At 44.2% G+C, this 12,894-nt stretch overlaps 2 protein-coding genes across 2 annotated transcripts in view; both read right to left on the minus strand.

Annotated features, from left to right (window-relative positions):
* Positions 1–5,340: 5,340 nt before the first annotated feature.
* Positions 5,341–7,238, minus strand: LOC125518880 (putative disease resistance protein At1g50180). Its single transcript, XM_048683757.2, has 2 exons — positions 6,918–7,238; positions 5,341–6,818 (listed from the first exon to the last, which is right to left on the minus strand). The coding sequence occupies exon 2, from the start codon at positions 6,712–6,714 to the stop codon at positions 5,527–5,529; it is 1,188 nt and encodes a 395-aa protein (XP_048539714.1). The 5' UTR covers positions 6,715–6,818; positions 6,918–7,238; the 3' UTR covers positions 5,341–5,526.
* Positions 7,239–11,864: 4,626 nt separating this feature from the next.
* LOC125519604 (putative disease resistance protein At1g50180) overlaps positions 11,865–12,894 on the minus strand; it is a 31,855-nt gene continuing 30,825 nt past the window's right edge. Inside the window, exons 5-6 of the mRNA XM_087534294.1 lie at positions 12,286–12,625; positions 11,865–11,876 (exon numbers count right to left, since the gene is read on the minus strand). Of these exons, the coding sequence (XP_087390420.1) occupies positions 11,865–11,876; positions 12,286–12,625 (352 nt within the window). The remainder of the gene's footprint in view (positions 11,877–12,285; positions 12,626–12,894) is intronic.

The following is a 12,894-nucleotide window of genomic DNA, read 5'->3' on the forward strand; positions in this document are numbered from 1 at the left end:
TTAACGTGAATGCTGCCGTCTCTAAAGCATAACCCCAAAACGATAGCTGTAAATCTGTAAGAGACATCATAGATCGCACCATATCTAGTAAAGTACGATTACGACGTTCGGACACACCATTATGCTGTGGTGTTCCGGGTGGCGTGAGTTGCGAAACTATTCCGCATTGTTTCAAATGTACACCAAACTCGTAACTCAAATATTCTCCTCCACGATCAGATCGTAGAAACTTTATTTTCTTGTTATGATGATTTTCAACTTCACTCTGAAATTCTTTGAACTTTTCAAATGTTTCAGACTTATGTTTCATTAAGTAGATATACCCATATCTGCTTAAATCATCTATGAAGGTGAGAAAATAACGATATCCGCCATGAGCCTCAACATTCATCGGACCACATATATATGTATGTATGATTTCCAACAAATCTGTTGCTCTCTCCATAGTACCGGAGAATGGCATTTTAGTCATCTTGCCCATGAGGCACGGTTCGCAAGTACCAAGAGATTCATAATCAAGTGGTTCCAATAGTCCATCAGTATGGAGTTTCTTCATGCGCTTTACACCGATATGACCTAAACGGTAGTGCCACAAATAAGTTGCACTATCATTATCAACTCTGCATCTTTTGGCTTCAACATTATGAATATGTGTATCACTACTATCGAGATTCATAAAAAATAGACCACTCTTCAAGGGTGCATGACCATAAAAGATATTACTCATATAAATAGAACAACCATTATTCTCTGATTTAAATGCATAACCATCTCGCATCAAACAAGATCCAGATATAATGGTCATGCTCAACGCTGGCACCAAATAAGAATTATTTAGGCCTAATACTAATCTCGAAGGTAGATGCAGAGGTAGCGTGCCGACCGCGATCACATCGACTTTCGAACCATTTCCCATGCGCATCGTCACCTCGTCCTTCGCCAGTGTTCGCTTAATCCGTAGTCCCTGTTTCGAGCTGCAAATATTAGCAACAGAACCAGTATCAAATACCCAGGTGCTACTTCGAGCTCTAGTAAGGTACACATCAATAACATGTATATCACATATACCTTTGTTCACCTTGCCATCCTTCTTATCCGCCAAATACTTGGGGAAGTTCCGCTTCCAGTGACCAGTCTGCTTGGAGTAGAAGCACTCAATTTCAGGCTTAGGTCCAGATTTTGGCTTCTTCTCCTGAGCGGCAACTTGCTTGTTGTTCTTCTTGAAGTTCCCCTTCTTCTTCCCTTTGCCCTTTTTCTTGAAACTAGTGGTCTTGTTTACCATCAACACTTGATGCTCCTTCTTGATTTCTACCTCCGTAGCCTTTAGCATTGCGAAGAGCTCAGGAATTGTCTTGTCCATCCCTTGCATATTATAGTTCATCACGAAGCTCTTGTAGCTTGGTGGCAGTGATCGGAGAATTCTGTCAATGAGGCAATCATCCGGAAGATTAACTCCGAGTTGAATCAAGTGATTATTTATACCCAGACATTTTGAGTATATGCTCACTGACAGAACTGTTCTCCTCCATCTTGCAGCTATAGAACTTATTGGAGACTTCATATCTCTCAATCCGGGCATTTGATTGAAATATTAACTTCAACTCCTGGAACATCTCATATGCTCCATGACGTTCAAAACGTCGTTGAAGACCCGGTTCTAAGCCGTAAAGCATGGCACATTGAACTATCGAGTAGTCATCAGCTTTGCTCTGCCAGACGTTCTTAACGTCGTCACTTGCATTAGCAGCAGGCCTGGCACCCAGCGGTGCTTCTAGGACGTAATTCTTCTGTGCAGCAATGAGGATAATCCTCAAGTTACAGACCCAGTCCGTGTAATTGCTACCATCATCTTTCAACTTTGCTTTCTCAAGGAACGCATTAAAATTCAACGGAACAACAGCACGGGCCATCTATCTACAATCAAACATAAACAAGCAAGATACTATCAGGTACTAAGTTCATGATAAATTTAAGTACAATTAATCATATTACTTAAGAACTCCCACTTAGAAAGACATCTCTCTAATCTTTTAAGTGATCACGTGATCCAAATCAACTAAACCATAACCAATCATCACGTGAAATGGAGTAGTTTTCAATGGTGAACATCACTATGTTGATCATATCTACTATATGATTCACGCTCTACCTTTCGGTCTCAGTGTTCCGAGGCCATATCTGCATATGCTAGGCTCGTCAAGTTTAACCTGAGTATTCTGCGTGTGCAAAACTGGCTTGCACCCGTTGTAGATGGACGTAGAGCTTATCACACCCGATCATCACCTGGTGTGTGGGCACGACGAACTTTGGCAACGGTGCATACTCAGGGAGAACACTTTTATCTTGAAATTTAGTGAGAGATCATCTTATAATGCTACCGTCAAACAAAGCAAGATAAGATGCATAAAAGATAAACATCACATGCAATCAATATAAGCGATATGATATGGCCATCATCATCTTGTGCTTGTGATCTCCATCTCCGAAGCAACGTCATGATCACCATCGTCACCGGCGCGACACCTCGATCTCCATCGTAGCATCGTTGTCGTCTCGCCAATCTTATGCTTCTACGACTATCGCTACCGCTTAGTGATAAACTAAAGCATTACAGGGCGATTGCAGTGCATACAATAAAGCGAAAACCATATGGCTCCTGCCAGTTGCCGATAACTCGGTTACAAAACATGATCATCTCATACAATAAAATTTAGCATCATGTCTTGACCATATCAGATCACAACATGCCCTGCAAAAACAAGTTAGACGTCCTCTACTTTGTTGTTGCAAGTTTTACGTGGCTACTACTGGGCTTAGCAAGAACCGTTCTTACCTATGCATCAAAACCACAATGATAGTTTGTCAAGTTGGTGTTGTTTTAACCTTCGCAAGGACCGGGCGTAGCCACACTCGGTTCAACTAAAGTTGGACAAACTGACACCCGCCAGCCACCTGTGTGCAAAGGACGTCGGTAGAACCAGTCTCGCGTAAGCGTACGCGTAATGTCGGTCCGGGCCGCTTCATCCAACAATACCGCCGAACCAAAGTATGATATGCTGGTAAGCAGTATGACTTATATCACCCACAACTCACTTGTGTTCTACTCGTGCATATAATATCAACGCGTAAAACCAGGCTCGGATACCACTGTTGGGGAACGTAGTAATTTCAAAAAAATTCCTACGCACACGCAAGATCATGGTGATGCATAGCAACGAGAGGGGAGAGTGTTGTCCATGTACCCTCGTAGACCGAAAGTGGAAGCGTTATAACAACGCGGTTGATGTAGTCGTACGTCTTCACGGCCCGACCGATCAAGCACCGAAACTACGGCACCTCCGAGTTCTAGCACACGTTCAGCTCGATGACGATCCCCGGACTCCGATCCAGCAGAATGTCGGGGAAGAGTTTCGTCATCACGACGGCGTGGTGATGATCTTGATGTTCTACCGTCGCAGGGCTTCGCCTATGCACTGCTACAATATTATCGAGGATTATGGTGGAGGGGGGCACCGCACACGGCTAAGAGATCAATGATCAATGGTTGTGTCTATGGGGTGCCCCCCTGCCCCCGTATATAAAGGAGCAAGGGGGAGGTGCGGCCAGCCTAGGAGGAGGCGCGCCGGAGGAGTCCTACTCCTACCGGGAGTAGGACTCCCCCCTTTTCCATGTTGGACTAGGACTTGGGGGGGAAGGAGAGAGGGAGGGAAGGAAGGGGCGGCGGCTGCGGCGGGAGTGGCGCGCGGCTGCCCCTTGGCCCGCCTCTCCTCTTCCTTCACTAGGCCCATTAAGGCCAAATAGCCTCCGGGGGGTTCCGGTAACCCCTCCGGCAATCCGGTAAAATCACATTTTCACCCGGATCACTTCCGATATCCAAACATAGGCTTCCAATATATCAATCTTCATGTCTCGACCATGTCGAGACTCCTCGTCATGTCTGTGATCACATCCGGGACTCCGAACAACCTTCGGTACATCAAAACATATAAACTCATAATGAAACTGTCATTGTAACGTTAAGCGTGCGGACCCTACGGGTTCGAGAACAATGTAGACATGACCGAGACACGTCTCCGGTCAATAACCAATAGAGGAACCTGGATGCTCATATTGGCTCCTACATATTCTACGAAGATCTTTATCGATCAGACCGCATAACAACATACGTTGTTCCCTTTGTCATCGGTATGTTACTTGCCCGAGATTTGATCGTCGGTATCTTAATACCTAGTTCAATCTTGTTACCGGCAAGTCTCTTTAATTAATCTAGGTTATAGTAATGTAATTGATGAGTTATGCATGCGTGCGCAGTTTCCAGTATATTCTCCTAGAGATTAAGCTTGAGCAGGGACTAGTAACCGTCTTAGACTCGAGACGAAAAGATCCCCACGAGTATGCGAACATGACTTAAATCCTCGAGAAGTAAGTTAAATCGATCATTATCCACCATATCAGCAACTTTGTTCATTTCCTGATATCAAGCAATTGTTTTCTTTGTCTGGCAGGGTTTGGAGAAAATTCACCAAAAAAGCTCTGGGACTGCCGAAGAAGCTGCAATTTAGATACCCGAAAGTAAGTACTATAGTAGCATGTTCCGCGCGTCTCCTAGTGATTCAAGCGCTAGTTTCATCAATACCATTTGGCATGCTTTCTTATCAGTTTGATTGACCTCTATTTCTTGTAAAGTGGTTGTGGCAGGATCAAGGGAATAATTTATGTGGATACTACGTTTGCGAGTCCATCCGCTACACGACCTGTGAACGGGGGTACACTGAAGAACAATATGAAGTGCGTAAGCAATAATATTCACAATTTTATTTTATTACCATCATTTGTGTTGAGTTTCATTTATTCATATATATATATATAAATATATATATATATATATTGACCTCCTTCTTCAGATTAGATCTTTCGGATGCGTGATGAACTCCTACCACCAGATCATATGCGAGCAATTCAAGAGGAATTGGCGGCATTCTTCCTTGACCACGTGATCGCTGAAGACGGAGAATACCATGTGGAGCTTGACTTCGTATATGTAAGAGATAATTATTGTATATATGTAGCCGGTAGTGTCGGATAGATATACGAGAACTTGTTGTTCGACCAATCTCTCGGAGAAGGAGAGGTGGTCGATATCACTTCTCTCTATATGCATATATGTTCATGACGATCTTTTGTTTCCTTCATTAATTTGCTTACTAGCTAGCTAGCGTGTCTAGTCTTCTCTATACGTAAGAGAGGACACTTCTCTCTATTAATTAGCTATAGCTATAACACAATATATGAAAAACCTAAATTAACCCCCAAAACCCCCAAACCCCCCCCCCCCTTCAAAAACAAAAACAAAAACCACAGACCCTGAAATGCTGACGCGTGGATGCCTATTGGTCCCGGTTGGTGCCACCAACCGGGACCAAAGGCCCTCCTGCCTGGGCTCGGCGCACCGGCCACGTGGAGGCCCATCTGTCCTGGTTCTGAACTGAACCGGGACTAAAGGGCTAGGGCATTAGTAACGACCCTTTAGTCCCGGTTCAGGAACAGGGACAAAAGGCCCTTACCAACCGGGGCTAATGGTGGTTTATCTACTAGTGGTGCAAGTGGCAATCCATCACATTTCTTTGCAAGCTTTCTCCCAAGCTTTTCAAACTCGTCCACATCACGTATGGTAGACCTTTTGTATGGTGGTAAAGCTTTGCTGCTAAAAAGTTCCCAACTTTTCTCTTCATCTAACTTCTTCAAATGATGAACATGGGTTGGCATCTGAACATGATTTGCGACATCTTCCTTTCGTGTGGTTAACAGCACTCTACTACCATTAGTTTCATCTGGAAATACTTTAATCGTTCCGTTTAATTGCTCCCATGTATCTGTTTCCCAAACGTCATCAAGAACTACTAGATACCTTTTTTGTGACAGAAATTGATTGATCTTCTTTCCCACCTCATACTCCTTCATTTTGTCAATTGAGTCGTCCTTGTGCCCTGTGATTTGTTTCATAATATCTTTTAGAAAATCAACACCCTTGAACTTTTGAGATACAGTCACCCAAGCAAGTGTGTCAAAGTGCTCCTTAACTCTAGATGAAGTGTAGACCTTTCTAGCAAGTGTTGTCTTTCCTGCCCCGCCCATGGCAACCGTGGACACAACACTAAGAATTTGTTCTCCACAAACTAATTTATTTGCTATTTCTTTGTGCTCGTCCTCAAAACCAACCATGACAACATCATCTTCAGATTTTTGATGTATAGGACCATCATCTTGTGGAGACTCATCCTCAACAAGAACATTATTATCCAATTCAATTTTCAGATTTTGTGCCCTTGCAAAAATCTCATTGAGCTTCCTTCTTACATGTTGAATTTCAACACCGATTTTACGAAGGATGGCCAAGTCACTCGGTAGGTGAGCATACCTTGAAATAGTACCCATGAATCCCTTCTTGAGCCTGTTTCTCTTCTCCGTGTAATCTGCAGATTCAATGACATTCTGAGCTTCATAAGCCGCAGTCCTAATCTGGCTCACCAAGACTGCAACTCTTGCATTTCCTGATCTCCACTTGCTATCAACATCTTTGAGGTAGGCCTTCAACCTCATCAGCTCATCTTTCAACAACCCCACTTCAAGGTTGACTGCACACAAGAATGTGGTCTCCTGGACTGCAAGGTTGCCCACGCTCCCAAGCACGGTTCTGACAGCTGACTCAGCCATATTGCTTCTAGGCTCTGCTGCGTTGCTTGATCAGGATCCACAAGAATGAATGGCTTGTGTAACACAGTGCTTCTTGCAGAACCACCCTTTAGCTTTCACTACAACTAGCCATGGCGAATTAAAGTGAGAACAACAAGTGATCGAGTACTGTGCGCTTACAGAGAAGGGAATTAAAGGGAGGACGGAAAAGCGAAGAGACTCACCGCACTTGAGTTAGTGCGCCGCTGAGATCATCTGGCCCGTCGAAGGATGGGAGCCAGTTTAGAGGCCGATGGACCTGACGGGAGTGAGTGAGAGCTGAATTCGATGAGGAGAACCGAGGAGAGTAGATACTCACAGATCTTGTGGTTGCCTTTCTTCGTCCACCAGCTGTGTCGCCGCCGGCTTGGCCGTGCTCTCGTTTCTTTCTCTCTGGCAGTAGAAAGAGTTCCCTTGCGTAGTTCAGGTACAAATGAAGCTTCGATTTCCCTTGAGTGTGCCTGTGGCTGTGAGTGACGAGCTGATCCAGAAGTCTAGATCTTTTGAGGTACCAGTATGTAATCAGGAATGAATCTTCAAAGTTGGACAAGTCGTTCCGATGTTGCTCTCAACCAGCACTAGTGTCTGTTCAACAACTAGCTCTTCGACGGAGACAGGATATGCAGACTAGTCATCTAACAGCAAGACATGGTTGGTGATCGCAGAGTAACTGGCTGTCGCGTGCATCTGATAAGAGTGTAGATACGGGTTGGGTGGTTCAAAATTAGCAAGGAAATACCTGCTAGAAAAGGGCAACCTAATAATTCGCAGAACCTGTCTCAAAATGCAGAAATTTATGGCATGGTTCAGTTAATCTCTCTGGAAAAAGCAAAGGTTCCTCTACCTGGCTAGGACCCTCTGCAGCTAGTGCCGTGTCGGCCCTACTGCACTATTCTGAAAGAGGTTGTCACTTGTGTTTGAGTTTGGCCTGGCCAGCAGGCAAGCGAAAAAGAAGAGCGACATACAGCCAAATACAGAGTCATTGTGGCTTGGATTCACTTCTACCTGGTAAAATACTTCGACTAGGTAAAATAAACAAAAAATCACGGCTCCTGTGCTCAAGGCAGCTGATTGTATTGCCCGGTTGGCATATAGCCAACCAAAGCATGATCAAGCCAACAATCAGATAATACTTCATTTTTCTTAAATTTGGGACAACTGTTTCTCAGTTCACGTCCGGTCAATTTTTTAGCCGTCAGATCCGTGTGTGGATCTCAGGGCGTGTGCGGTCTCCTCCATCGAGCTGCCCAACAAGGTCACTGGCGATGTCATGTCGCTTCCCGCCAGCAAACTGGATGCCTCCACAGCACTTTCGGCACCACCGCTGACCCGGCCAAGGCGTCCGTTGTGTCCCTGCCGGTTATCCAGACGGTGTACCAGTACGTTGTTAGATGGGAAGCGTTTCTACTCCTCGATGAGGAGCCACGTTGGTTTATGTTGATGTGCGGCAGAAACAACCTTTGCCGTGGTGTACAACATTGGACCGATCGATAGGATTCAGCCGTTACATGAGATCGCTAGGATAGAGGATAGCTACGGGAGAGATAAAGAACAAGGAGTTTGTTGAGACTACAATTGATATTTATCTCTAATTCTAACACTCTCTCTTAACCTCAATTATCCTACATTAAAATTCTTCTTGAATTCTTCAAATGGTCTGATTGATAAATCTTTGATGAAACCATGTGCCACCTGATCCTTGGATGGTATGAACCTGATGTCTAGCTTCTTCTTTACAACTCTTTCTTGCATAAAATGGAAGTCAATTTCAATGTGTTTAGTTCTGCCATGAAAAACAGGATTGGAAGAGAGATAGGTGGCTCCCAAATTATCACACCATAAACATGATCTTTGGCGGTGCTTAACACCCATCTCATTTTGTAGTGATTCCACCCAAATAATCTCAGCAGTTGCATTTGCCAATGACTTGTATTCAGCCTCAATACTTGATCTTGACACCGTAGCCTGTTTTCTGGCACTCCAAGAAATAAGGTTAAAACCAAAGAATATTGCAAATCCTCTAGTTGACGTCCTGTCATCACTGCATCCTGCCCAGTCTGCATCAGAAAAGGCAGTAACTAGAGTAGAGCTAGAACGTCTAAACTGAAGTCCTAGACTTACAGTGTGTTTTATATACCGTATAATTCTTTTAACAGTTGTCCAATGTGCAGTAGTAGTTGCATGTAGATACTGAAAAACCTTGTTAACAGCAAATGATATGTCTGGTCTTGTCAGCGTCAAGTACTGTAAAGCTCCCACATCACTTCTATATCTTGTGCTCTCTTCTTCCTTAAGTGGCTCTCCTTCAAAAGCTCAAAGTTTTTCTGAAGAGGACAATAGTGTAGGTGAAGGCTTATAGTCCTTTATTCTCATACGGGCTAGAAGCTCAGTAGCATACTTCTCCTGGTTCAACGTTATGCCATCTGAATTCTTCTTAACTTCAATGCCTAGGAAGAAGTGTAGATCACCAAGATCTTTCAAGGCAAACTCTGAACTCAAATCATGCAAGAGAGCATTAGTAGCACTTTGTGAAGAACTTGCAACCATAATGTCATCAAAGTATATCAAAACAAATATGACTATGTTTGCCTTGTTATAAATGAAGAGTGATGTGTCAGCTTTAGATGCAACAAATCCAAGGCACCTCAACTGAGATCTCAACCTTGAATACCATGCTTGTGGTGCTTGTTTTAGGCCATAAAGAGCCTTATCAAGCTTTGCACACATAATGAGGTGTTTTCTTATATGCAAATCCAGGTGGTTGTCTCATGTAATCCTCCTCTTCCAGAACACAATGCAAAAACGCGTTCTGACATCTAGCTACCTCAAGCTCCATCCCCTGAAAACAGCAATAGCTAGCACAAGCCTAATAGTTGTAGCTTTAACAACAGGACTAAAAGTGTCCTCATAAACCAGACCATAACGTTGTTTAAATCCTTTTGCAACTAGACGTGCTTTATACCTGACAATAGAGTCGTCCGCCATCTTTTTTAATTCTGTACACCCATTTACAATCAATAATATTTTTACCTCTCTTCTCAGGTACAAGATACCAAGTCTTGTTTCTCATGAGCGCAGAGTACTCTTCGTCCATTGCCTTTTTCCATCTCGAATCTCCAAGTGCATCTTCTAACCTTGTTGGTCTCCTGCAACACACAACATTCCATACGGTATAGTACCATCACTTCAGACTTTTGGGTTTCTTATACCTTTCTGTATACGAGTCATGACACGTGAAGCTTGAGGTACATGAACTTTGTTTAGGTGCAAGGTTTTTTAGGGTTTTTAACAATTGAATGACCAATGTGAGTAACTTTCATACCAGAGCCGCTTGTTGTGTGCACTTGATCATGTCCATGGTACTTGTCCTTAAACGTCAGCTTGTCCAGTTCGCCGGTGATGTGATGTGTAGCACTGGTATCTGCATACCAGTTCGTGTCGACGCCATAGGAGTCGGTGACCATGTTGGCACTCTTCTCCTCGTGTTCATCTTCATCGTACCGATGCCAACAATCACGAGCACCTCCTGGATGATGCTTGTAACAGATTTGACATTCTGGATAATCACGAGGTTGCTGCTGACGTTGTTGCTGTGGGCTACTGCGGCCACCTCCGTCGTCGCCGTTGCCACCAGATGAAGTCGGTGAGGGGCGCCTTCTTCGGCCGCGGACCCTGCTGTTGATGCGCCCGCGCCCCCTGCAGACCAGGTTTGCAGAGGATTTGAATCCCGCATTAGGACCATCGCCGAGCATCTCCACCTGCTGGTCAAACGCTGCGATCTGAGTGAACAAATCATCATCTATGATCTGGTTTTTAACTGCACTGATGGCTGCCACAATAGGATCATACTCTGTGTCGAGGCCGGTAAGAACATAATCCACCATCTTTGGATCCGAGACGGGGCGACCTGCCGCTGCGAGCTCATCTAAATTAACAGTTGGCTATACGGATGTCAATCGAGAAAAGTCCTTGTTCATTGATCACAAAAAGAGGGAAAAAGAATATTAAGTACTAATACAAGCAATACAGGATTGCCAAGCCAGGTTACAAATCAGAAAAAGGAACACGTACATGCAACTCATTACTCATAGCATCGCCTCGGCCAAGAAGCATTTTTATTGGTACATATTCCACATAATACATGCGGTTGGAAGGATATGAAGTGTTCATGGATCCATCCTAGAGCAATATTCTTCTATCTCGTCCATCCCCGTAAAGATCTTGAACTATCATTCCTATTACACCAGGGGCGGAGCTAAGGGGGAGACGAGCAGGGGCCAGCCCCCACCCCACCCCACCCCATGGTTTGCATCGTACATTAATAATTAGGCTTAAATTGATTAGATTTTGCTGTTTAGGCATAATTCGGCCCGCCCTATTCTGGGCGTTCAAGGCCTGTAGCGAGCTCAGCGACGTAAAGAAGCAAAGGAGTTGATTTTTTGAAGCGCAATAATTCAACTTACCATCGTACTAGTTGGCCAGCCCACTATTGAAAACAAACAGCCGTCTAGTCGCCGAGGACGCACCACGCACGACTCGCAGCCGCCTAGGGCAGTTCGCCGGTTGGCAAAAGGTAGGCGGCGCCGCACATTGCAGGTCACAGGCGATCACCACCGATGGTGGAAGCTGTCCACGACGATGCGTAAGAAAATTTGTGGTGAGTCGCTCTTCATTAGTTTGTTCGATCCGACAATACCGATCCGCATTAGGATTAAGATTACACCGATTTCTTGATTTAGATGGAATTAGTTAGATGCAGCAATCTCCTGTTTTATCCTCACAAATTGATACTAAAAATTAGATATAATACACTGATTCTGTCATTCGGATTAAAAAAATTCATTGATTTTGCTTGGGTTTGTGCATAGTCCTGATGAGAAGAACCAGTACATTCATTTTTTGGGGGATTGGTTCGAGCAAACAACGAGAAGCATATTCAGATATCAATCAAAATCACTCGATAGATTTACTATGTTCTGTTTTTTTCTCATTGTCGAATCTGCCTCCGCCCCCCCTATGCTCAAATCCTGGCTCCGCCCCTGCATTACACTATTGAACACGAAAGAAGAGATGTGAGGATTCCGAGGAGTGAGAGATGGATTCGAGGGGAGAATCCAGGGCACCAGATTTCTCTATTTCTCCACCTGCGCAAATTATAAAAAGAAGCAGTCATAAAAAAAACATCTTAGTTTTCTTTTTGCTGGGATGGCAAAAAACTTAGTTGAGCGTACGGAAGCAGTGAAGTTGATCCTGAAACTGACGAACATTAACTCATCCGAACAAAACAAATACTACTCACTAGTAGTATTGATTTGCTACGGTGCAGCAGCATATAAAGATTAATTGGGATCGTTAGTGAACATGCTACAAGGATTGAATGAAGGAACGAATAATGCATACAAAGATTAATTTGGAAGCAGTGAATGAAGGAACGAATATTTGGAACTAATTATCGTGTGGACAAATAGACATGCATAGATATAGATAGCAACGAACATGGAAGGGGAAAACCGAAGGGCAAATTAATTAAGCTTAAGCTGCGTACGTATGTACCTCGCATCCTTTCCGCCGTGTGCTGTCATCTTCAGAAATCTGGAGCATATTGCTCAGCTTCAGGTGACCGAGGGATGGAAGGTGCAGCAACCCCACGGGGAGCTTGCTCATCTTCTCCCACCGCCAAAGTGTCAGGTCGGAGAGTTTTGGCATTGCCCCTTCCTCCATCCTCCATAGCTCGGTGGAAAACCTAGAAAGTCCTAACTCTTGCAGACGAGGAAATCCTTGGGAAGAGTAGCACATGGTCTGGCCGTTGTACCCACCCAACTCCAACACCACCAGGCGGGGAAGTTTCTCGAGGATCGGCATCGGGTCTTGTTTTATGACATCAGCAAACAGACTACACTACTAGGAAAAGGGATATAGCTGATATGGACATTAATGGCGCACCACATGGTGCGCCACTGCTATATAGCAGTGGCGCATCAGATACAGGTGCCCCACTAGTGTCCTCATTACTAATGACGCAGCAGACACACGGTGCGCCATTACTAGCAAAAAAATTTATTTTTATTTTTCCAAAACTATTAATGGCGCACCAGGGCACAGTGCGCCATTACTCACTACTCTCAATTTTTTTTACTTTCTTTCAAAAGTAGTAATGGCGAA

This window comes from Triticum urartu, chromosome 7A (assembly GCF_056163025.1).
Source record: "Triticum urartu cultivar PI428250 chromosome 7A, HENAU_Tu73, whole genome shotgun sequence".
Lineage (NCBI taxonomy): Eukaryota > Viridiplantae > Streptophyta > Magnoliopsida > Poales > Poaceae > Triticum > Triticum urartu.